Source organism: Lycium barbarum, chromosome 4, assembly GCF_019175385.1.
Source record: "Lycium barbarum isolate Lr01 chromosome 4, ASM1917538v2, whole genome shotgun sequence".
Taxonomy (NCBI): domain Eukaryota; kingdom Viridiplantae; phylum Streptophyta; class Magnoliopsida; order Solanales; family Solanaceae; genus Lycium; species Lycium barbarum.
Genome location: NC_083340.1, coordinates 116,445,945 through 116,469,441, shown reverse-complemented (window position 1 = coordinate 116,469,441; position 23,497 = coordinate 116,445,945). Strand labels below are relative to the sequence as shown.

General features: G+C 39.5%; 1 protein-coding gene and 1 non-coding gene across 2 annotated transcripts; one reads left to right on the top strand and one right to left on the bottom strand.

The window, feature by feature from the left end:
• The first annotated feature begins 991 nt into the window (after positions 1–991).
• Positions 992–1,097, top strand: LOC132638896 (small nucleolar RNA R71). The gene has a single exon (XR_009581956.1). It is a non-coding gene; the product is annotated as a small nucleolar RNA R71 (small nucleolar RNA).
• A 7,174-nt stretch (positions 1,098–8,271) lies between these two features.
• Positions 8,272–11,135, bottom strand: LOC132637695 (uncharacterized). The gene is made up of 7 exons (XM_060354749.1): positions 11,052–11,135; positions 10,878–10,988; positions 10,117–10,797; positions 9,079–9,879; positions 8,950–9,031; positions 8,706–8,789; positions 8,272–8,399 (listed from the first exon to the last, which is right to left on the bottom strand). Exons 1-7 carry the CDS (start codon positions 11,133–11,135, stop codon positions 8,272–8,274), a joined length of 1,971 nt encoding a protein of 656 aa, XP_060210732.1.
• Positions 11,136–23,497: the final 12,362 nt, after the last annotated feature.

Here is a 23,497-nt window from a genome sequence, read left to right as displayed (position 1 = left end):
TATATGATGGCAGCCTTGTCGGCTTGCTTTTATATGTATAATTATGCGATAAATCTGAGACCATGGTTGGTCGTTATAAGATCCATATTGAGTTTGTTGTGAAAAGAACATATAGCTAAAGAATATGTATACGGGTGTCCAGGTCGGGCACCAGTCACGGCCTACGGGGTTGGGTCGTGACATTTAGACTTGAAAAGCTGAGTCAAAGGGCGGAGAGCCCTTTTCACAGTCTGTTTGCTCGTGTTATTAGTATCTTTCACTATCTCTGGAATATCAGCAACCTCCTTGTCAGCAGGATTCTCATCAGCAATAATGGGTGCTTCAGACTGAACCTTATCCTCTTCATCTATCGGCTCAAGATCAACCGCCTTCTTATCAGCCCCTTGGAGTATTTTACCACTCCTAGTAGCGATGGCAAACACACGGTCTACACCGCCTCCCCCATTCTTTGGATTCAGAATAGTGTCACTCGGAAGTCCTCCCTTTTTAGGAGGGTGCTGCTCTCTAGAAATATCCCTCATCTGTGACTCAAGCTTCTGAATAGCTGTTGTATGGGAACCCACTGTCTCCGTCAGCCCAGATAAAGTCCTCTCAGATTTAGACTGATTTGCCAGAATCTTCTCAAGCATTGCTTCAACCTTCGAACTACCTTGCTCTGCTGACTGCTCTTTCGGTTATATATAAGGATTGTAACTCTTGTTCCCAAAATTGTTACTGTTGTTGTAAGGAATTATTCGTTGCAAGTTCTGCCAATGTTTGCTGGGTATCTTGATTCTCCTTTACCATATTCTGGATCATAGCACTACCATATGGTACAACATTAGCATTGTTTGAGTACCAAGCCTGATTATGAGTAGTAAGCTTGTTAAGTATGTTGGTCACTCATCGATAAGATTTGTTCATGAAACAACCATCAGTTGCATTATTAGCAACTGACTGCGTCACTGGATCTAGCCCTCAGTAGAACTTCTCCATTAATATGTGATCTGGAAAACCATGATTTGGACTCTTCTGCAAATACTCCTTGAATCTCTCCCAGGCTTCACATAGTTGTTCCCCCAGTCACTGCTTAAATTCATAGATCTTGTCACGAATTTCAGCCTTCTTGCTAGGAGTGTACCATTTTGTGAGAAAAGCAGTCACCATCTCTGCCCATGAAGTAATTGAATTTCGGGGCAGCTTCTCAAACCATGTTCTTGCCTCTCCAGCTAAGGAATATTTGAATAACCTCAGCCAAATAGCATCTTGTGGAACGTTGTTCTGGATGTGATTAGCACACATATCCACAAAATTCAACAAATGACGTTGAGGGTCATTCTCGGTAGAGTTTCGAAAGTATCCCTTAACCTTCAACAACTGGTATAGAGAGGAGTCAATTTTCACGGTAGCATCTCCCACTCGAGGCTGAACAATAGCAGATGCATAGTCCTCCTCTGGAACAAGATCAGCGAAAACATTCTCATCATCTGATTCATTCGCCTGATTATTCAACCGATTCCCCTGGTTACCAGCACATTGATTTTGCTGATTCTGATTCATGTCACCTGGTTTACACAGAGTAGCAAACAAGGTGTGATGGAATAAGCAAAAGAATTCAATCAAAGCAAACACTATTTAGTAATTTCAAAACCGTATTCCCCGGCAACGGCGCCAAAATTTGATATGCTCAAATTACACCTATTAATGGTATAACGCGGACGTTGTCAAATATAGTAACCCAACAAGGTTGGGGTCGAATCCCACAGGGAATATGGTGTGAAAAGGTTACTAAAGTCGTAGAATGCTAAATTTAGGTCTAATGTCTTAATCCGATGATTTTGGTAAAAGTTGGGTTGTTTAATGACTAATCGCTAACTATTTGCTTTGGTGATAATTTATGGTAAAAGAAACTAAGGTTGTGTCCCCTTTAGATGAAGTGTATGATCATGGGTATTGCTCTCCATATACTTCTAATGGATTGCTATATGAATGCACTTAACCTCTATGTGAATCTCTACTATTTTCCAATAAATAAAGATTATGTCTTTCTATGATTTTCCCATATATAAGAAAGTGATATGAAGAACGGTTAATTATGCCAAGTAGATTCGTCTTATTCCTAAGTGAATCTGTTAAACAAAGTTTAAAGTTTTGAGTTCTTGTTATTTATTCTTACCAACCCTAATTATTTTCCCAAATAAATCAAGGTTTATGGATTTAATCAATGTTTGCAACCATTAATTATGAATGAAGAATGAAGAATAAATAAACCCTAACAATCCATTATGCATATATCAATCACAAACCCAATCACAAAACACCCATCAATGAGTCCACAACCCTAGTAAGGAAATTTAGCTACTCATAGAATAAGAAGAACAATTGACTATAATTGAAATCATGGTGCTTACTAATTGATTGATTGATATTGAGAGGAAAGTAATTGCAATTGTTTGTAATCCAAAAGACTTCCAAAACTATGAGTATTTAGTGCTATGAAGAATGAAAACTAAAAACTGATGTAATGTCGTATAAGAAACCTATAACAGGTATTTATAAGACCCTAAGGCCTCATTTGTTTGCACTTAATGGAGGTCTAAACCTTAACCATTCAGATTCAGCCCATTAAGTGCATTTGTTTTTAAGGTCTGAATCTTAGTCATTCAGATTCAGCTCATGAAGTTCATTTGTTTTGTTTCCTTAAGAACCTCTTAATAGGTCTGAATGAATCAGATCTATAACAGAGTCTTAACACCATTCAGACTCATTTAAATAATACTCTTATTTCATAAAATCTTCCACGACTTCTCTTCTCATGCCTCTATCTATCCGTTCTCAACTAGTTACCAATTTTTAACCTCTTGAACTGGTAAGTTTTCATAATTTAGTCTAGTATTTCTGATATCGTAAAATCTTGGGTGCATTGATGTTTACCAAGAACTCTTGAAAGCGCAAAAACTAACTAATTAATTGTAATAGCAAAATTGTTTTTTTGAAGTTTTTTGGAGTCCCTTAAAAACTTTATTTGAAATCTCATGTATATCTACCCAGTTCATGCTCTAATCTACAACAAAAAAATTAAACATGAGTGAATCCATCTTCTCAATAAAATCCCTACCTCCACTTCTCAATCTTTGAAAGATCCCAGTGATTCTATAAGACAATAACAACGAATTAAAAAAAATTGAATACCACATAACCCTCTAATCAAAATTGGAACTTAATACATAATACAAGCTTTAAGAAACAACAGAGAACGTTCAGAAATTGTGTCAAGCATCGAAAAGTTTACCCCTTTTATCTTATTTTAATAAAGTTTCTTACTAGAAAATATGTTGTGGGATTCAGCCATAATAGCTCTATCACTTTCAGTTGATAGAGAAAGGTTTACCATTTTAATAATAAGCACAAATTCTTAAAAAATTTAGTGTTACCTTGTTACATAATTTATTATTGATATATGGAGTAACTTTTATTTGCATTTTAGATAGTTCAAATTATTTATCAAATATAAATATTCAAAATGCTTTTTTCTATCAAAAAATAAATTTATTTTGCTGAAATAAGATTTTTATAATATTTCATTGATATAATGGTTAATTCCATATGCACATTCAGATATTAAAAACAAACTGTCTTAATCGTTCAGTTTTTAAATCTAGAGACAACATCTTAATATTCAGATGTGCATTCAGATTCAGACATCTAGATCTTAATGCACATCTTAATATTCAGATGTGTATTCAGATTCAGACGTTTTAATCTTAATGTAAACAAATGAGTCCTAAGTCGTGAGAAGTGAAAAGACGCAATTACCCGTCGTGTCCAGTCTACGATCCATTCTACGGTCCGCAAAACCGTTATGTGGACCATCAAATTCCTGCCTTTCATCCGTCGAAGAGTCTCCAGCATTTTTCACGATACATTTTGATGGACCGTCAAATATTATGCGGTCCGTATAATTTTTCCGCAGGAATGGATCTTCGAAACACTGCTCACTGTGACCATTATACGATCAATTTGACGGTCCGCAGAATGTTTTGCGACCCGTCTAAGTGCTCCGTCAAACTGCCTCTTCAGTGATTTGTTATTTTCTCCACTTCTTCAACTTTTGCCATCAAAACACTTAATACCTGAAATCCAATAAAAACACGTAAAATCACGTAGACTTGCTTAAAAACAAGTAAAACTTATAGCAAAAAAGCATCGATTGTGGCGTAAAATCACACCGCATCAACTACATCAGAAAGGATAAATGGTAAAGAGCACCAATAATAATCCAGCGTGAATGGTACTTGAATCATATAATATTCGTATCTTAAGTTTTGAAGTCAAGCAAGTTGTAAAATAAAAGTCGGCGAAAAGTATTGCAAGTTACGTTCATAAATTTTGCTGAAATTTGTGTCTAATGTTACTGAGCTTTCTCCCAATATACATGGATTTATAGGGTCATCCACCTATCAAATTGAAGGTCTATGAGTCTAATTTCCAAAGCATTAAACCGTTCGTCCATACGGCGTCATAATAGAGAGATATTCACATTCTTGCGAGACTGCGCAGTCAGCCTCGCTGGGACCCACATAGGTGGTGATTGACTTGTGTGCATTTATATATATGTATATCCACGCCATTTTCCTTCATTTTTCACACCCTTCTGATCCTAGAACACTTCCAAACCCTCTCTAAATATTCCCATGTCAAATTCATCAAAGTTGATCAAGAATTTATCTTAGAATCATAAACTCAAAAGGGAAAGTATAGTACTTATGATGCTTGATGCGTGGCTTCTTGGTTGAAGTTAAACCTAAGGGTTTAGTTGGAGTTCATGATCATTCAAGGTATGCCTACAACCTTAACTTTTTTATTAAGATGTTCATGGAAATATTTCCTAGTTTAAAGTAAAGGAAAACCATGTTGTGAAGGTCCTAAAAGGGTTCGTCGATGTGGCTGCCTTGTGGACTGATTTTGAATGGAGTTTTGGAGGAATTCTTACTTGATTATGCTGGTATATCTTGTTCTTGTCGTTGTTAATGTTGTTATGGACATTTGTGGGCTGTCTGGAGATGGATTGGAATGGAAAATATAGGGGAAATGCTGTCCGAATCTCGTTAAGTCACCTACTAGCTTAGAATGAGTTTATAAGTGTTGTATGTAGCCTGATTGTGGTGCATATCTCCTTAAATATGTATTTGCAATCTTGGGAAGTGAACGTGGGATGTTTAAGTAGGCGACAAGGCATGTTAAGGCTATCATTTCTTTCATTTTGGCATGATCTTCATGATACAAATAAACGAATGAATGAACGAATATCCATATCACTCTACTCTTAGAAGCATTAGGAGTACTCTAATATTTGATGTTAATGTACCCATTTTATGATTACTCCTTCTGTTCATGGGTCTTGAGATTATGTATATTGATGATATCAGCTCAAAGATATTTATCGGAGGTAGCATGACTTTATGTCACTCCGAGAGTTTTATTTATTCATCTTACTTATGCATTGCATTCATTTATACATATGCATATTGACCCATGACCAAAAGGCATTATATACGCGTATATTATATGTATATAGGGTATGGGGAAAGGGATAGGCATTATATAAGCATCATCACCTGATCAGCTGGTATACGATGATGATGATGATGATGATGATGATGACGATGATGCCCACAGAGGGGCCAATATGATATGTTACGATGGGATGCCTTCAGAGGCTTGATGATGATATGTGCACATATTTACATACGACCTCATATTTCATATTTATAAGCATGATACTTACATGTTTCATAATTCCCAATGGTATACAGAGATATATAGATTACATACTCATATGCATGACATTATGTACTTTATGACTCTGAGATACTCAGATTTACAGAATTACTCTCCAGTCTCATATATATTTCATGTCTCTTACAGAATCCGATATACGAAAGAGTTATCCCCAGTTTTTCACTGAGTCAGGTACTTTTCCATTTTTTCTCTTTCTTGTATGTTCGGGGACGAATGGGTGTATAATTGGTATCTGATGTAACGACCCGCTAGGTGGTTATGGGGGGGGTGACTTAGAAAACTAGACCTCCGTTGAGAATTTCGAGGTCGAGGTTGAGTCCGTAGCATGTTTTTGTGTATGTTTGCGTTTGTAGGGCCTCAGATTGGTGTTGGGATTGTTGGGCGAAAATGGTGGAAAAACCAAAGCCACTGGTCAAAATGGAACGCTGTATCGGGTGTGTTACCGGGTCCATCATAGTGGGGCTAGGCTCGCCGCCTCAGGGATTCGGGATTAAATGAGGTTCACCATAGAGGGAGATTTTCCCTATAGCGAGACCGCTGCAATGAGAGATTGACCACTGCAGCGGTCAACGGAGCAGAATCCGTGTTTTATATTCTTTATTCTGGACCCATTCCCCACACAACTCCAAAACAGTTTTCAAGAACTCCTATGGCGAAATTCTAAAGCTAGGGCTAAAGTACTCTTGAAAGGTAAGTCTCAACCCTGCACTTTGTTCATTCCATCATATTGTTCGGTTTCATGATTAGTTAAAGGTTCTCTAGTGGTGAATGAAAAGTTAGAACCCTAGAAACTGCAAACGCTTAAATGATTGATGGGTTATCGATTTTATTATTGTTTGATCATCTGGGAGTATATATTATCACTTCCTAGGATGAGAATTTGATTATTAACTTATGAGAATGATGTATTGAGATTTAGGGTTTCATAAAAATGGAAGCTTTAGCATAAAAACTACTTGTAAAAGGGTTGAATTGATTAGAAAACCCATGAATGGATGAAATATTATTAGTGGGATTAATATTAGTATAAATTCACGCTTAGTGATAGGTCACCCATTTGAAAAAAGGTAGAAGTAGTTGGGTTCGCTTTCCCAATTGTTGTTTGTTGAGTAGATGACCCATTACTCCGTTAGCGTTACGATTGCTAGACTTTGAACGTTCTGAAGCGTTGCGAAAGGGGAAAGCTATTGCAGAGTGATTACATTGTTCCAGTTCGGCTTTAAGGTAGGCTACGGTCTACTTGAGTTAGACTTTGATTAGTTGATTGTATATGTTATGAAATTGATAGGAGAAGCATGATTAGGGCTTCAGACATAAAGTGTGGTTGGAATTTCCTTTATTAGCTATTGGTTGATTGATTATGTGATAAAATATTATGATATGATAGAGAAAGAGTTAATGAATACTCTTCTTGCTGACTTGGAGTAATCCCTTATTCATGCTATTGATGAATTGATTCTTGAATCTTAATATGACTTGTGACATGGTGACTTGTGTTCCCTGATATTGATTTATTGGTTATTCACATTCCTTAATTGATTGCGGAACGGAAATACATTGTGATGAGAAATATAATATAAATATGAAAAGGCATATTCGACAGGGGTGAGGATGTGGCCTAGTTATGGGCTCGTGATCCGAGGTCAGTTTCAGAGCGAGTGGTACAAGGACACCATGGGTCCCCTGCAGGTCATGGCTATCTGGGCACAAGGACATCATGGGTCCCCTGCAGGTCATGGCTATCTGGGCAAAAAAATACCATTTAGCATGTTTGTATGGATATGTGACAGAGTTGACGTATTTTGGGAGTTATGATTGTGTGGGAATGACACGGGTTTAGTTACTTGCATTGATTACTATTTATGTGGGCTTATAGTATTTCGGTGTTGGATGATTCTTATTAATAGTTTCATATGGTTACGTGTTGTTGTACCTATCTGTCTATTCTTTTGATTTTTTGATTTTATATGTGATACTAATCTTAGTCGGCCTATGATATCTACCAGTACATAGTGTTTGTACTGATACTATCTTGCTGCATTCTTTTGAGTAGAGATTGTGAGCCAGAGACGTCTACCATACTCATATTTAGCCTGAAGTGAGTTTGCGACAGATTTGAGGGTGAGCTCCTATCCATGCTAAGACGCCTGAAGATCTTTCTCATTTTGGATGTATATTTCCTTTCAGACCTTTATGTTTCTTTCAGACAGTAGTTCATTCTTTAGATAATTATTATTTTAGGTACAATTATGCTTTAGAGAATTATTCATCCTTGTACAATGACTTTCGAATTCTTCCATCCTTGTTTGCCAGTGTCTCTAGTTTTCTTAAATGAATATGTCTTTAGAAGTATTACGAAAGAATGAGCATGTACACATACTAATACCACTCTTGTAATCCTACCAAAAACATTTTCATTCAAGTATATGCTTCTACTCATGGCATGTGTAATTGTAGCCTTATTGCTATTGTTGATCATCAATGTTGCTGTTAATCTCTAGGAATGTGATGATCCTTAGCTTGTCTAATTCCCATGTATGGTATTTGTGCCTTCTCTGTGTTCAGAATTTGTCTTGCTTTCATAGGAAGTGAATTGAAACTATCAAATTGATGAATACCTACAAAATCAAAAACATAGATAGTTAAAAAATCTGCCAGGCCATTTCCTTCTCTCAAAACATGCTCCACCCTCACTTCCCTATCCCCCCTTAGTCTTGAGATATCCTTTATGATCATTGATATACTTCATGGAGCCTCCCACTGTCCCATTAAGATCATTTTCAATGTCATAGAGTTTGTTTCCTTCACTACTGGTTGCAAGCTGTGTGCAACACAATGTTTTCTACCCTACTGCAATGCCATTGCTGCAGCCACCAAATTTGAACCATCTGAGATTCTTCTAGTTGTTGCATGTTGTAAATCACCTGTTGCATTTCTAATACAAAAGGCCACAGAACTTGGTTCAAGATTTCCTCTAGAATCTCCATCAGAGTTACATTTGAACCAACCTGGCATAGGAAATTCCCATTTCACTATCTTGCTCACAATTCTTGGCCTATATGCTTCAAAAACTTGCAGGATTTGAGGAATGCATCTTGGTAGATTATGCTTCCATGGGAACCTCAGTCTACACATTTCATATATCATCAATTTGATCTCATAAATCACCTTGTTGATGGACATCTTCCCACCATGTAAAACTGTATTCCTCTACCTTCATATCTGCCACATGGTATTCATTGGAATAACTCTGAATATGTTTTTGAACTTTGAGGGACAATCTGCATTCCACCAGACCTGTAGAACTTGCTTGACTTGTTGAAACTGTATTGTGATGCCTACAACAGTTTTAGCATATGTCCAAACTTTTGTAGCAACATTTCCTATAACAAACAGATGGTCCACAGTTTCATATTGTCTATGATCACAGCAATAACATCTTGCTTCAGTATCTATCCCAATCCTTCTCACTACTTCTCCAACTAGTAATTTAAACTTCCACAGCCTCCAGAAAAAGAAAGATATCATAAAAAGTACTCCAGATATCCACATGTTTTTAAATAAATCTGACTTGGTTGCTTTTCGCCTCAGAAATTCCCATGCAGTACCTACTGTGAATTTACTTGATGCCGTCATCATCCATCTTGACCTGTCCCACTCTTCTGTTGGTTCATGAAAATGCAACTCCTCTAATATATGACCTACAATGTCCATAGGGAATAATTGCTGCAATTTGCCTATGTTCCAACCTTGTTGCAGCAAAAGTTCTTTCACATCTTGAACACCCTCATCTATCACAAACTCATCAGGAGCATTATGATATAGAGCCCCTAACTTTGTCCAGTTGCCAAACCATACATTTGCAGTTCCACTCTTTGGTTCCCACCATATCTCATGTTCTATATTATCTCTAGCCTCTAGTATTACCTTTCCTACTTGAGAACCTCCCTTCCATTGAACATTCTGAAGACTGTGCCTTTTGCAGTATTTGATCCATATGTAGTTTGCCCATAGAGTGTTTGTTGTCCTGAATTTCCACCAAATTTTTGCACATAGGGCTTTAGATACATCAAACAGTGATCTAAATCCTACTCCCCCCTTCCGTTTTTAGCAAACATAAGTTCAATCGGGATGACCAATTCCTTCTTCTGCCTTCCTCACTATTGTTCCAGAATAATCTCGCAAATATTTTATGCAAATCATTGATAATACATTTTGGAGGTTTGATAGCTGACGACAGATGTATTGGCATGCTCATCAAAACATTAGTGATCAAGATAGTTTTTCCTCCAAATGATAGTAATCTTCCTTTCCAAGTCTGCAGCTATTCTTTACTTTCCTGATCAATTCATTGTAATCAGCTTTCCTCTTCCTTGAATGTGTAACAGGACAACCCAAATATGTAAAAGGGAAAATGCCTCTTGAAAAACCAGTAATGTTTTCCACTAGTTGTATCAACACATTAGATATTTTATTGTAAACATAGAAAGAGCTCTTGATTTTGTTAATAAGTTGACCTGATATCTGCTCATAGTCATGTAATACCCCTATAATCAGCTCCAATGATTTAGAATCAGCATATGCAAAAATTATTGCGTCATCTGCATATGCCAGATGATTCAAATTTGCACTCCATTTGGGCATTCCATAGCTTCTAAAATCATTGTTCTCAAATAAAGAGTTCAATGCTCTAGATAGCACTTCAGCAGACAAAATGAACAAGGCAGGAGAGAGAGGCTCTCCTTGTTTTACACCCTTTATGGAATGTAAAAAACCAAAAGCTTGGCCATTCAGAAATATTGAATACCAATTATTTGCTATTAACCTCCATACCGTATCTATGAAAGCTTCTGCAAATCCCATCTTCCTTAAAACTCTGATTAAGAACATCCATGAAACTCTATCATATGATTTTGCCATGTCAAGCTTAAGCACTACATTAGCTAGTTTTCCCCTAAGTCTAATGTTACTCACAACTTCTTGAGTTATAAGGACATTTTCAATGATGCACCTACCCTTGACAAAACCAGATTGGTGAGGGGATTCAGAGAAGGTAAAAGACATTCAAGCTGATCCTGAACCACTCTAAAAATAACCTTGTTGATGAAGTTACTAAGGCTAATTTGTCTCATGTTAGCAAAAGTCTCAATGTTATTCTTCTTTGGTAACAGTACTAGGTTTGTATCTGTTATTGACTTGGGTGGAGTCTGCCCATCAAGGAAAGCTTTCACAACATTGTATACATCAGCATCTGTAATGTCCTAGCACACCTGATAAAATATACCAATCATACTATCTGGACCACTACCACTATCTGCAGATAATTCGAAAACTGCCTTCTTCACATCCTCCATAGTTGGCATGCTTACCAGTTAATTGTTAGTATCCTGATCAATCATACTAGGAAAATGCTGTAATAGACCAAAGTCTAACAGATCAACATCTTGAGAAAACTACTGCTGATAGAATCTACAAGCTTCTTCTGCCAAAAGTGAATCCCCTTCTATCCATATCCCTTCCTGGTTCTAAATTCTTTTGACCTACAACCTTTTTCTCCTACCATTCATAATACTGTGAAAATACCTTGTATTCCTGTCTCCTTCAGCAAAACTTGTCATATGTGACTTTTGTCTCCAAATTCTTCCTCATAGTGAACATACTTCTTTAATTCTACTTGTGCTTGTTGTACATGTTCATAGGAGAAGGATCATCTTCAAATAACTGTTATTTAATTCTCACAATATCTTCCCTTACTGTTAACTGCTTGAAAATATCACCAAATGTTGCCTTAATCCATGTAGATAATGCAGTTTTCGCCTTCTTTAGCTTTAATTTAAAGCTGATAAAATCATCATCTTCAAACTCAATACTCCATGCTTTGATTAACCACCTCTAAAAATGATTCATGTTCTGTCCAAAACTTCAGAAATCTTAAAGGTTTACTTATGTGATGTGAGATTTCACCACAAGTAAGTAATAAAGAAGCATGATCAGAGCCAGTTCTGGACAAATGTTCCACTTCCATATGGCCAAACCAATCCTACAGTTTGGGATTTCCAACCATTCTATCCAATCTCTTGAAGATGCAATCACTACCAACCCTTCTATTCCACCAAGTAAACAGACTCCCCTTGTAACTGATGTCAAACAGCTCACATGAATTAATGTAAAATGCAAAATCTTCATATTCATCTAGAAAGGCAGGTTAACCACCAATCTTCTCATATTCATTCATAATAACATTGAAGTCATCCCTTACTATACAGACTATCCCATAAACTGATTATTTCCAAGTGATCACAATTTGCATATACCATGGTTACCATTAGTGACTTATTCCAATCTTTTAAAAACAACTTTACAGTTAGTTGTTGTTCCAAATCTTGCATGATCTCCATATCCACATTATCATTCACAAAGAACCATATTTTATCATTGCAATTGTAGTGGGCATATCTCATGCCTAACCTTCTTCTAAATCTTTGAATATGCCTAAAGTGTTGAAAAGGCTCCATTAAAGCTATAATGGAGAATTTATGGTGTTTGTGCAACATTTGAACTCTGTGAAAAGATTATTGTGTGTTCACAAACCTGATGTTCCAAAAGAGTGTCTTCATCATCATCTAAAAATAGGCTTACAACCTCTCTTTGGTACTACTCTTGTAGGAATAGTATCTGTAACTGCTTGTTTCTTTCCCTTCTTGGTACCTTCCTGCATAGATTTTGGGGAGATGCCAACTTCTTTTAATAAATGACAAAGGACCTGCTCCACTGAAGCCTCTTCTACAGTTTCTTTGAATCTGCTTTTGCCCTCATCATCTTCCTCTTTAGTTCTAACGTTAATATTATGAGAAACCACATCATGCAATTCCTTCAAAGGAGATTGCTTTCTTTAATTGACCAGCTGCTGCACATTATCCTTTTCCCAGTATATAATAGTCAAAACATTCATCACCTCACTTTTAGGAGGAAGTGAACCAATGCATTTGTCATTGATTGAGACACTCAAGTTTCCATCCTTCATATTAACACCAGGAGATAAATCAACCTCCTGTTGTTGAGCTTGGGACAAAAGTGGAGTACTTAATATATGATCTTCTTGACTATTTGCAGACACCAACTCCACATTTGCATTCTCAACCCTGTCTGCACCATCTGTTTGCTTTCCTTCCCCACATGCTGCCTGAACTGCATCAATATTTTCACCTAGTCTCACCTTCTCAGGTGTAACATCTCCTTCCTGATCCTTTTCTGCTATAACAATATCTTCCATCACAAATTCTGAGACATCACCATCCTTGATAACATTTTGGCTTGTAGATTTCTCCACTACATTTTCCTTTGTAAGTTCCTTACACCTTTCAAATCTATCCTCTGAATCTTTATCAAGATCATTTACTTCAACAGCAATGGACACTTCATCAACCTTTTCTCCCACACCTTGATGCTCATCCTTTGTTGTCTCAACTGATTGTTCTGCATTTTGATCCTTCTTTTCTTCTATATCTTTGATGTTATCTTCCCCATCATTGACTGCCACATAAGATGTAACTGCTGTAGTTTCTAAGCTCTCAAAAGGCTCCTCCTTATCTTTCTTTCCAGATGATTTAGTAGTCTCTTCTCTGTCATTTACTATCCCTTTGGATAACACATAAGTGTCATCTGCAGCCTTGTCCTCCATATCATTATTGTCTTCTTCTTCTGTGATTTTCTCTAGCATATCAAAATTGTTATGTGTTGAAACTCCATCTTAAGATGCAAGAATATTCTTATTCCTAGAATCAGCAGCATCCTTACTTATCGTCTTTCCTTTGTCAGTAATTCCTGGATAACTAACAACTTTCCCACGTGATAGAACCTTAGGCAAATATGTCTGCACAGGATATCTCTATCCATGATACCTCCTGCTTCGTCCTTGTGTAGAGGTTGTGGATACGTTTGACACCTCCTCTTTCTCTTGCTCCTCATCCCTTTTCCTTGATTTCTATTTTATGTCTGCCACTAACTATGGATGCAAGACACGACATTCCTCATTTGCATGGCCTTGCTGCATGCATTCAGTGTAATACTTTGGTAAGTGATCATACTGAATTTTCACTTTCACCACACTAATCTCCTTACTCTTCTCATCTTCAATTTCCATCATAATAAACTTAGGAAGATTAGTAACAAATCTAGTTGAACCTTAACTCTTGCACAGTTAGGTCTCCTTTTGTTTATAGTGGCCATGTTAAGTAATAAGATTTTTCCAACGGCAGATGCCAAACTAAACTAGGATTCTTTGACAAAATATGTAGGAAGCAGATTTGGAAAAGAAATCCAAACCATGGCTATTACAGTGTCTTCCTCAACCTTAAAATTAGAGTCATAAAATAAGGGCCTCATTTGATACGTAAAACCATCCTTGGACTTCAGCCAAAAGGCACTCTTTGAAGATATATTAATGAAATATTCCGTTAGAGAACATATTATCAATAAATGTCCATCTCTTAAGAAACCAATATCACACTTTCCCTTCACACCACACTGTTGAGGGATAATATTGTCAGGACCCGGCTAGGGGCCGCGACGGGTACCCGGGGCTAACCGCCGAGCACCGCTGGTACTAGAACTCCTTAGGCTTATTTAACAATCATTTATCGGATTCATGATCGATTTATAAGAAAACCCGTTTTCCTTTAGGAACATAATGTTTTTATACATATGAGCCCTTAGGCTAGCAAAATAATATATATGTTTATATTTACACAATGACCACGCCATGAGACCACATGACCCACATTGAGTATCTACGAGCCTCTATGAGATGACATTTACAATTTTACACAAAAGCATCATCATAGGCACCTCCAGGACAATGGGGTGCTTTCAGTCAGCTAACAGCATCTAAGAATCTAGAGCAAGATCTCCTCCCTGTCTACCTGTGGGCATGAACACAGCGTCCAAAGAAAACGGACGTCAGTACGAATATTGTACTGAGTATGTAAGGCAGGAATGAAATAAACAAACATAATAGGGAGATCATGAGTCGAGAGGCAAAGGTATAACCTGCACAAGTGTCATAGGCAATCGCATTACTTACATATATCACATTTTATATAATCATGGTATACATGTCATCACATCATATAAATCATCTCATCAAAGTCCTCGTCGTTAACCCGCGTCCGGGTAACCATCATATGTCGCCCACTAGTGGTGATCATGCCCGGCCCTCTAGGCTCGGTGTAACATCGCAGCCCGCCTTAGCGGTGACATGTCCGTCCATCTAGGCATGATGGAATCATATGCAGCCCGCCTTAGCGGTGACATGCCCGGCCATCGTGGCGCGGTGGAATTATATCATCACAAAATCAATCATAACACATCACTCTTACACATCTCATACCACAGCATCATGTTATCATTTCTTGGTATTCCATGCATCCATAGTCGTATTACAAGTTAGCATTATTTATCATCTTATTGTCATAGCATACATTAGCGCTAGGACCATACATTAGGCTTTAAGGAAACCACACTATGTCGGGGTGACGTAAGGTCGTGAACCCCCGATTGTGTTATGGACATTTTATGGGTATCATGCCTCGCCTTGAAGGAAATAAGGCATAAGGCGAGTGGTAACAATAATAGCATCATTAGCATTGTAGGAACATCATGCCACAATTTCATTATTATCATGCTTATAGAAGGATTATGGAAAACTTGAAGGATTCATGCCTTTTGAAAGAAGAGTTAAGCCTCACATACCTTTCTCGTTTAAGAAATCTAGTGTTCGCTTATTCTCCTTCAACATCACGTCTCTACCTTCAAAAGGGGATTCGTACTAACGTTAGTTAATCAACTATAAGAATGCACTACTATTTCTAGAGACAATTGGGCAGCACTTCCTTTGTTTATACTACTTTTCCCATATTCCATATCAATTCCCAACACCCACAACAACAACTACAATATAGCAATCAACAATCATCATTCATATACAATGACCATGATCCACCATTTCTCTTCATTTCTACCACCTTTATGGTTTTGGGTTCGCTATCGTATTTTCTCATGTATCACACTTATCTCATGGTCTACATGTCGTTTATAACGCATTCATACTCCCAACACACTAACATTCATGATTCAATTCAACTACCATTCACTCATGGCACTATTCACTCATTTATGACCCATTTGCTATGCTTTTCTACAATTCGGGTATCTTAACCTTCCAATATATTAAACAACATGAAATGGTCATGAAACTTACCTTGGATGGTGGTGGAACAAGCCTTGAGTGGAGTCTCTACTCTAGCACCAAAACCCTACTTCACCTCTTTTGGTTTTCTTTGAGGAAGATGAACTTGAGCTAGGTATCACACTCCTGTTTTCATGAATTTGGCGTTGTTGATCTTGATTTTCCCTTGATTCTCTTGAATTCTTGTGGATGAAGTGTTTTGGAGTATTCTAGAGAATTCTTGAATTGTGAAGATGAGAAATGAAATGAAATGAGCTTGGGGTCCCTTATACTTAACTTAAAAATCTGATTTTTGTGAACATTAGTCGGGATGCACAATGGCCGTAAACCCAGTTTACAGGTTGTATTCTGGTTTACGGTCCGTCCTCCATGGCCGTATTTAAGCATATCAGAAACAGAAAGGTTTGCTATAAGCCAGGGTGGTTTACGGTCACAGTTTACGGGTCGTATTTCGATTTACGGTTCGTATTCTGAGTCGTATTTAACCATTTCAACATTTGACAGAAAGTTGAAGTTTTGATAGTTGGAGGACGATGGCACTTTACGGTCCGTAAATCACTTTACGGGTCGTATTTCGATTTACGGTCCGTATTCTGAGTCGTATTTAACCATTTCAACATTTGACAGAAAGTTGAAGTTTTGATAGTTGGAGGACGATGGCACTTTACGGTCCGTAAATCACTTTACGGGTCGTATTGTGTTTTACGACCACTGGGTCGCAATGCAAATCTGCAACCTTCGTGTTTTCAAAACTCATTGGTAGTCATTCCCTTCTTAGTAAAACATCGTACACTCATACTCTTCGTTGGTCTATTCATTGTATGCTCACGGAAAATCTTCCGAGGTGTCACATTCTTCCCCCCTTTTGGGAACATTCGTCCTCGAATGTTAGATCATCGGGGATTCTAGAAAAATTTCGCCAAAGTTCCCTTTATAATATGGTACTACCATCCTGCCATAACAACCCATAATATCACGTCACTACCTCACAGGGCTACATCACAACATCGACATATTTATGGCCACTCACGACCAAAAGCATAAAGATAAAGGATACATACCTTATATTGTTGGTGTTTCATCTGAGATCTCTCCTGGGTGTTGTAATAAGTGTGGGTACTTGGACTCCATATTCTCTTCCGCTTCCCAAGTCATTTCTTCCCGATTGTTGTTTCGCCACAATACTTTGACTGACGCTACTTATTTATTTCGAAGCTTTCGCACTTGCCTATCGAGGATGGCAATAGGCACCTCTTCATAGGTTAGCCTTTCCGTTACTTGCTCATCATCTATCGGGGCAATCTTTGTGGGATCTCCAACACACTTGCGGAGCATCGAAACATGAAAGACTGGATGGACTGATTCAAGCTCCGAAGGAAAATCCAATTCATAGGCTACCTGGCCCACCTTGCGGATGATTTTGTAGGGTCCAATGTATCTGGGACTTAGCTTCCCTTTCTTACCAAATCTCATCACCCCTTTCATGGGTGACACTTTCAAAAATACCCAATCATTAATTTAAAACTCCAAGTCTCGTCGGCAGTTGTCCGTGTAGGATTTTTGGCGACTTTGGGCTGTCAACAACCGATCTTGGATCACCTGGACTTTTTCTATCGCTTGTTGGATCAATTCGGGGCCCACTAATTGTGCTTCTCCTATTTCGAACCATCCGATTGGAGATCTGCATTTCCTTCCATATAAAGCTTCATATGGGGCCATTTGTATACTAGAATGATAGCTGTTGTTATATGCAAACTCAATTAGTGGCAAATGATCATCCCAAATACCACCGAAATCCAGCACACACACTCGTAGCATATCTTCCAAGGTCTGAATAGTGTGCTCGGCTTGCCCATCGGTTTGCGGATGAAATGCCATGCTAAACTTCACTTGCGTGCCCAAACCTTCTTGAAAGGACTTCCAGAACTTAGCTGTAAACTGTGCTCCTCTATCTGTAATAATAAATAATGGGATTCCATGGAGTCGCACAATTTCTTTGAGATACAACCTTGCATAGTCTTCTGCTGAGTACGTGGTCCTGACTGGAAGAAAATGGGCTGCTTTCGTCAGCCTATCCACGATCACCCATATAGAGTCATACCTGCCACGGGAACGGGGTAATCCCACGATGAAATCCATGTTGATCACTTTCCATTTCCAAGTAGGGATTTCCATTGCTTGCAATAAGCCTCCCGGCTTCTGGTGTTCAGCTTTTACCTGTTGGCAATTTGGACATTGTGCTACGAATTCTGCTATGTCTCTCTTCATGCCATCCCACCAGTACATCATCTTGAGATCATGATACATTTTGGTTGCACCTGGGTGAATAGAATATCGAGAGCAATGTGCTTCTTCTAAAATTCGTCGGCGCATTTCCGCCACATTCGGCACACATAACCCGCCTCAGTACCTAAGAATTCTATCCATGGAAACTTCAAACGGAGACTTTTCTTTCCCATGAGATGTGTCTCTATAACGACATAACTGCGGATCTTCGCACTGCCGTTCTTTCACTTCCATATCCAAGAACGAAATTGTGGAATCATTTGTACTAATCCCGGCATTGCCCGAATCAATTACACGCACTCCAAGATTAGCCAATCGATGAAGGTCTTGAACCATCTCTTTCCTTTCCGGAGGGACTTCGCATAAACTGCCCATTGATCGGCGGCTAAGTGCGTCGGCTACTACATTCGCCTTCCTGGGGTGGTATAAAATGTTAACATCATAATCTTTTAATAATTCTAACCACCGCCTCTGTCGCAGGTTCAACTCTTTTTGCTTGAAGATGTACTGAACACTTTTGTGATCTGTATAGATATCAACGTGCACACCATACAAATAATGTCTCCACATTTTTTAGGCATGAATGACCGCAGCTAGTTCGAGATCATGAGTTGGATAATTCTTCTCATGTTTCCGCAATTGTCTCGAAGCATATGCAATAACCTTACCATGCTGCATCAATACGCATCCCAATCCGACACCGGAAGCGTCACAATACACAACATAGCCATCTGGCCCTTCTGGAAGTGTTAGAACCGGGGCTGAGGTCAACCTGTTTTTTAACTCTTGGAAACTGCACTCACAGGCATCATCCCATTGAAACCTTGCTGACTTCTGGGTTAGCTTCGTCAATGGGGCTGAAATAGACGAAAAGCCCTCTACGAACCTTCGATAATAACCTGCCAAACCCAGAAAACTACGGACTTCTGTGGGCGTCGTAGGCCTTGGCCAAGTCTTCACAGCTTCAATTTTCTGGGGGTCGACTCGAATACCATCATTTGAAATGACATGGCCCAAGAAAGTCACAGAATTCAGCCAGAACTCACACTTTGAAAATTTGGCATACAATTCTCGGGCTCGAAGAATACCAAGAACAATTCTCAGATGATCTGCATGTTCCGATTCCGTGCGAGAAAACACCAGAATATCATCAATAAATACTATCACAAATAGATCCAAGAGAGGCCGGAATACGTTCAAATTCATAAACACAGCCGGAGCATTAGTCAACCCGAACGACATCACTTGAAATTCATAGTGGCCATATCTCGTTCTGAAGGCTGTTTTAGGAATATCTGCTTCTCTAACTCTCACTTGATGGTAACCCGACCTCAAATCTATTTTGGAAAACCACTTGGCACTTTGCAACTGGTCGAACAAGTCATCAATTCTTGGGAGAGGATATTTGTTCTTTATCGTCACCTTGTTCAATTGCCTATAGTCGATGCACATTCGCAGGGAACCATCTTTCTTTCTCACAAACAAGACCGGTGCTCCCCACGGTGATGAACTGGGTCTAATGAATCCCTTCTCGAGCAAGTCTCTCAACTGCGCCTTTAGCTCTTTTAATTCCGCCGGGGCCATTCGATAAGGAGGAATGGAAATAGGCTTGGTATCCGGCAACACATCAATGGCGAAGTCAATCTCTGTTTCTGGAGGAAGTCCTGGAAGTTCGTCTGGAAACATAACTGGAATTCATTCACTACCGGAACTGACTGGAAAGTCGGCGGCTCTGCCTCGGTGTCGTGAACCCGAACTAGGTGATAGATATAACCCTTGGCTATCATCTTCCTTGTCTTGAGGTAGGAAATAAATCTGCCCTTTGGAGATGCTGTATTACCCTTCCGTTCAAGCACAGGATCTCCCGGAAAGTGAAATCGAACCACTTTTGTGCGGCAATCAACATTTGCATAACACGAAGCCAACCAATCCATACCCATGATTACATCGAAATCTACCATTTCCAGCTCAATCAAATCAAACTTGGTCTTTCGATCACATATCACAATGACACAATTCTTGTACACTCGTCTTGCTATCACGGGATCACCAACCGGAGTAAGCACCTCAAAGGGTTTAATTGCCTTGGGTTTCACCCCAATACAACCAGCAACATATGGAGTAATATAAGAGAACGTAGAACCTGGATCTATCAATGCATACACATCACGGTAGAGTATAGACAATATACCTGTAACCACATCCGGGGAGGACTCGAGATCCTGCCGTCCGGCTAAAGCATATACACGGGGCTAAGTGGAACCTGAAGTAGATGCTGCCCCTCAACCTCTTCCTCGGCCTGCTGTCATCTGGGGAGTCTGCCCCACTGAGAGTGCTGATGAGGAACCCGCTGCTGAGCCTGTGGGCTGAACCCCACCTCTGCCATATCGCGAGGGACAATCTCGCATCAAATGTCCGGTCTGCCCACAAACATAGCAAGCATCAGTGTCCTGACGACATGGCCCTGAGTGTAATTTGCGGCACCGACTACATCGTGGAACTGGGGGTCTCCCCTGACTATAATCACCCTCAAACTGGGAACCTGAAGCCCTCGAACTCTGAACCTGTCCCGAGCGATAGGAGCGGTCAAATCTTCTATCTGGAAATCTGGGAGGTGCGCTAGTCGCTGACTGTCCTGAATTTCGGGAATAAGTCTGCCTCAATCCCCCTCTATAATCACTGCCTGTGCCCACAGATATATCCCTTTTGCCCTGTCTTCTATCACTGTCGCAATCACTCCGTTGTTGTTGTTGTCGCCCCTCCAAATTCTGAGCATGGGCCTGTATTCGGGAAATATCCATCCCGTCTTGCAAGGAAGCGGTCAGACAATCTCTGAATAGATGTGGCCCTAGGCCACTCACAAACCTATGTACCCGGTCTCCTATGTCGGCCACCATAGTCGGAGCATATCTAGCCAAAGAGTTGAATTGCATGCTATACTCCCAGGCACTCATGTTTCCTTGCCTCAAATTCAGAAATCTATCCGCTCTAGCTCGGCGGACCTCGGGTGGCAAATAGTGACGAATAAATGCATCTACAAACTCTTGCCAAATCGGAGAAGGCGCATTCTCTCCTCTTGATAATACCCAATTGTTGTACCATAACACCGCCACATCCCGGAGTCTATAAGATGCCAACTCCACGGATTCGGTCTCGGAAGCATGGACAATCTTCAATGTCCTCAACATTTCATCAATGAAACTTTGTGGGTCTTCCTCCGACTTTGACCCGAAGAACCCCGGAGGATTTAGGCTCATAAAATCACGGGCCTTGGTACTTGCTGCCCGGTCACTTGAACCCATATTTTGTCGTTGTGCCTGTGCGGCAACCAATTGTGTCAACAACAGGATGGCCTCGGTCATTTGTTGACCCGAAGCAGCCAGCGGAGGAATTGGAGCTAGGGCTCCTCTTTGCTCTTCCACATTAGGCGGGGTAGAAGAAGTATTAGACAAGGCCTCGTTGTGTGATTCACCCTCTTCAATCTTCATTGGGGGCTCTCTTTCTACCCGCCTCTTTGTCGTAGTCTTGCCCTTCTGGGCGGCTGTAGCTTTTCCCTTTGGCGGCATTCTGAAATCATAACACACTATTAGGGGGGATAAAATCTTATACACAGCTCTATCGCATGATCTCATAGAAGAAAGATGGTCATTTTTCCTAAATGCCCTGTAGCCTCTTGTTTATTGATGTGGCGCTCTACACACCATAAACAAGACTCTACTAGACACGGCTCGTAGACACTTCCTAGGACCGAACTGCTATGATACCACCTTTGTCACGACCCGGCTAGGGGCCGCGACGGGTACCCGGGGCTAACCGCCGAGCATCGCTCGTACTAGTACTCCTTAGGCTTATTTAACAATCATTTATCGGATTCATGCTCGATTTATAAGAAAACCCGTTTTCCTTTATGAACATAATGTTTTTATACACATGAGCCCTTAGGCTAGCAAAATAATATATATGTTTATATTTACACAATGACCACGCCATGAGACCACATGACCCACATTGAGTATCTACGAGCCTCTATGAGATGACATTTACAATTGTACACAAAAGAATCATCATAGGCACCTCCAGGACAATGGGGTGCTTTCAGTCAGCTAACAGCCTCTAAGAATCTGGAGCAAGATCTCCTCCCTGTCTACCTGTGGGCATACACACAGCGTCCAAAGAAAACGGATGTCAGTACGAATATTGTACTGAGTATGTAAGGCAGGAATGAAATAAACAAACATAATAAGGAGATCATGAGTCGAGAGGCAAAGGTATAACCTGCACAAGTGTCATAGGTAATTACTCACATATATCACATTTTATATAATCATGGTATACATGTCATCACATCATATAAATCATCTCATCATAGTCCTCGTCGTTAACCCGCGTCCGGGTAACCATCATATGCCGCCCACTAGTGGTGATCATGCCCGGCCCTCTAGGCTCGGTGTAACATCGCAGCCCGCCTTAGCGGTGACATGCCCAGCCATCTAGGCACGGTGGAATCATATACAGCCCGCCTTAGCAGTGACATGCCCGGCCATCGTGGCGCGGTGGAATTATATCATCACAAAATCAATCATAACACATCACTCTTACACATCTCATACCACAGCATCATGTTATCATTTCTTGGTATTCCATGCATCCATAGTCGTATTACAAGTTAGCATTATTTATCGTCTTATTGTCATAGCATACATTAGCGCTACAAGCATACATTAGGCTTTAAGGTAACCACACTATGTCGGGGTGACGTAAGGTCATGAACCCCCGATTGTGTTATCGACATTTCATGGGTATCATGCCTCGCCTTGAAGGAAATAAGGCATAAGGCGAGTGGTAACAATAATAGCATCATTAGCATTGTAGGAACATCGTGCCACAATTTCTTGAATCTCTATACTCTAGCTCATTGTCATTATTATCATGCTTATAGGTGATTCGATATATAGAAGGACTCATAAGCTTCATCTTATAGAAGGATTATGGAAAACTTGAAGGATTCATGCCTTTTGAAAGAAGAGTTAAGCCTCACATACCTTTCTCGTTTAAGCAATCTAGCGTTCGCTTATTCTCCTTCAACGTCACGTCTCTACCTTCAAAAGAGGATTCGTACTAACGTTAGTTAATCAACTATAAGAATGCACTACTATTTCTAGAGACAATTGGGAAACACTTCCT

Bases quoted from the DNA above. Each gene is read 5' to 3' on its own strand.
- LOC132637695 (XM_060354749.1), bottom strand. From the start codon at position 11,135: ATGGAGGATGTGAAGAAGGCAGTTTTCGAATTATCTGCAGATAGTGGT. The intron at 10,989-11,051 runs GTGTGCTAGGAC...CTTGATGGGCAG, and splicing joins TGATTGGTATATTTTATCAG to ACTCCACCCAAGTCAATAAC. The intron at 10,798-10,877 runs GTTATTTTTAGA...GGTTTTGTCAAG, and splicing joins TTAGTAACTTCATCAACAAG to GGTAGGTGCATCATTGAAAA.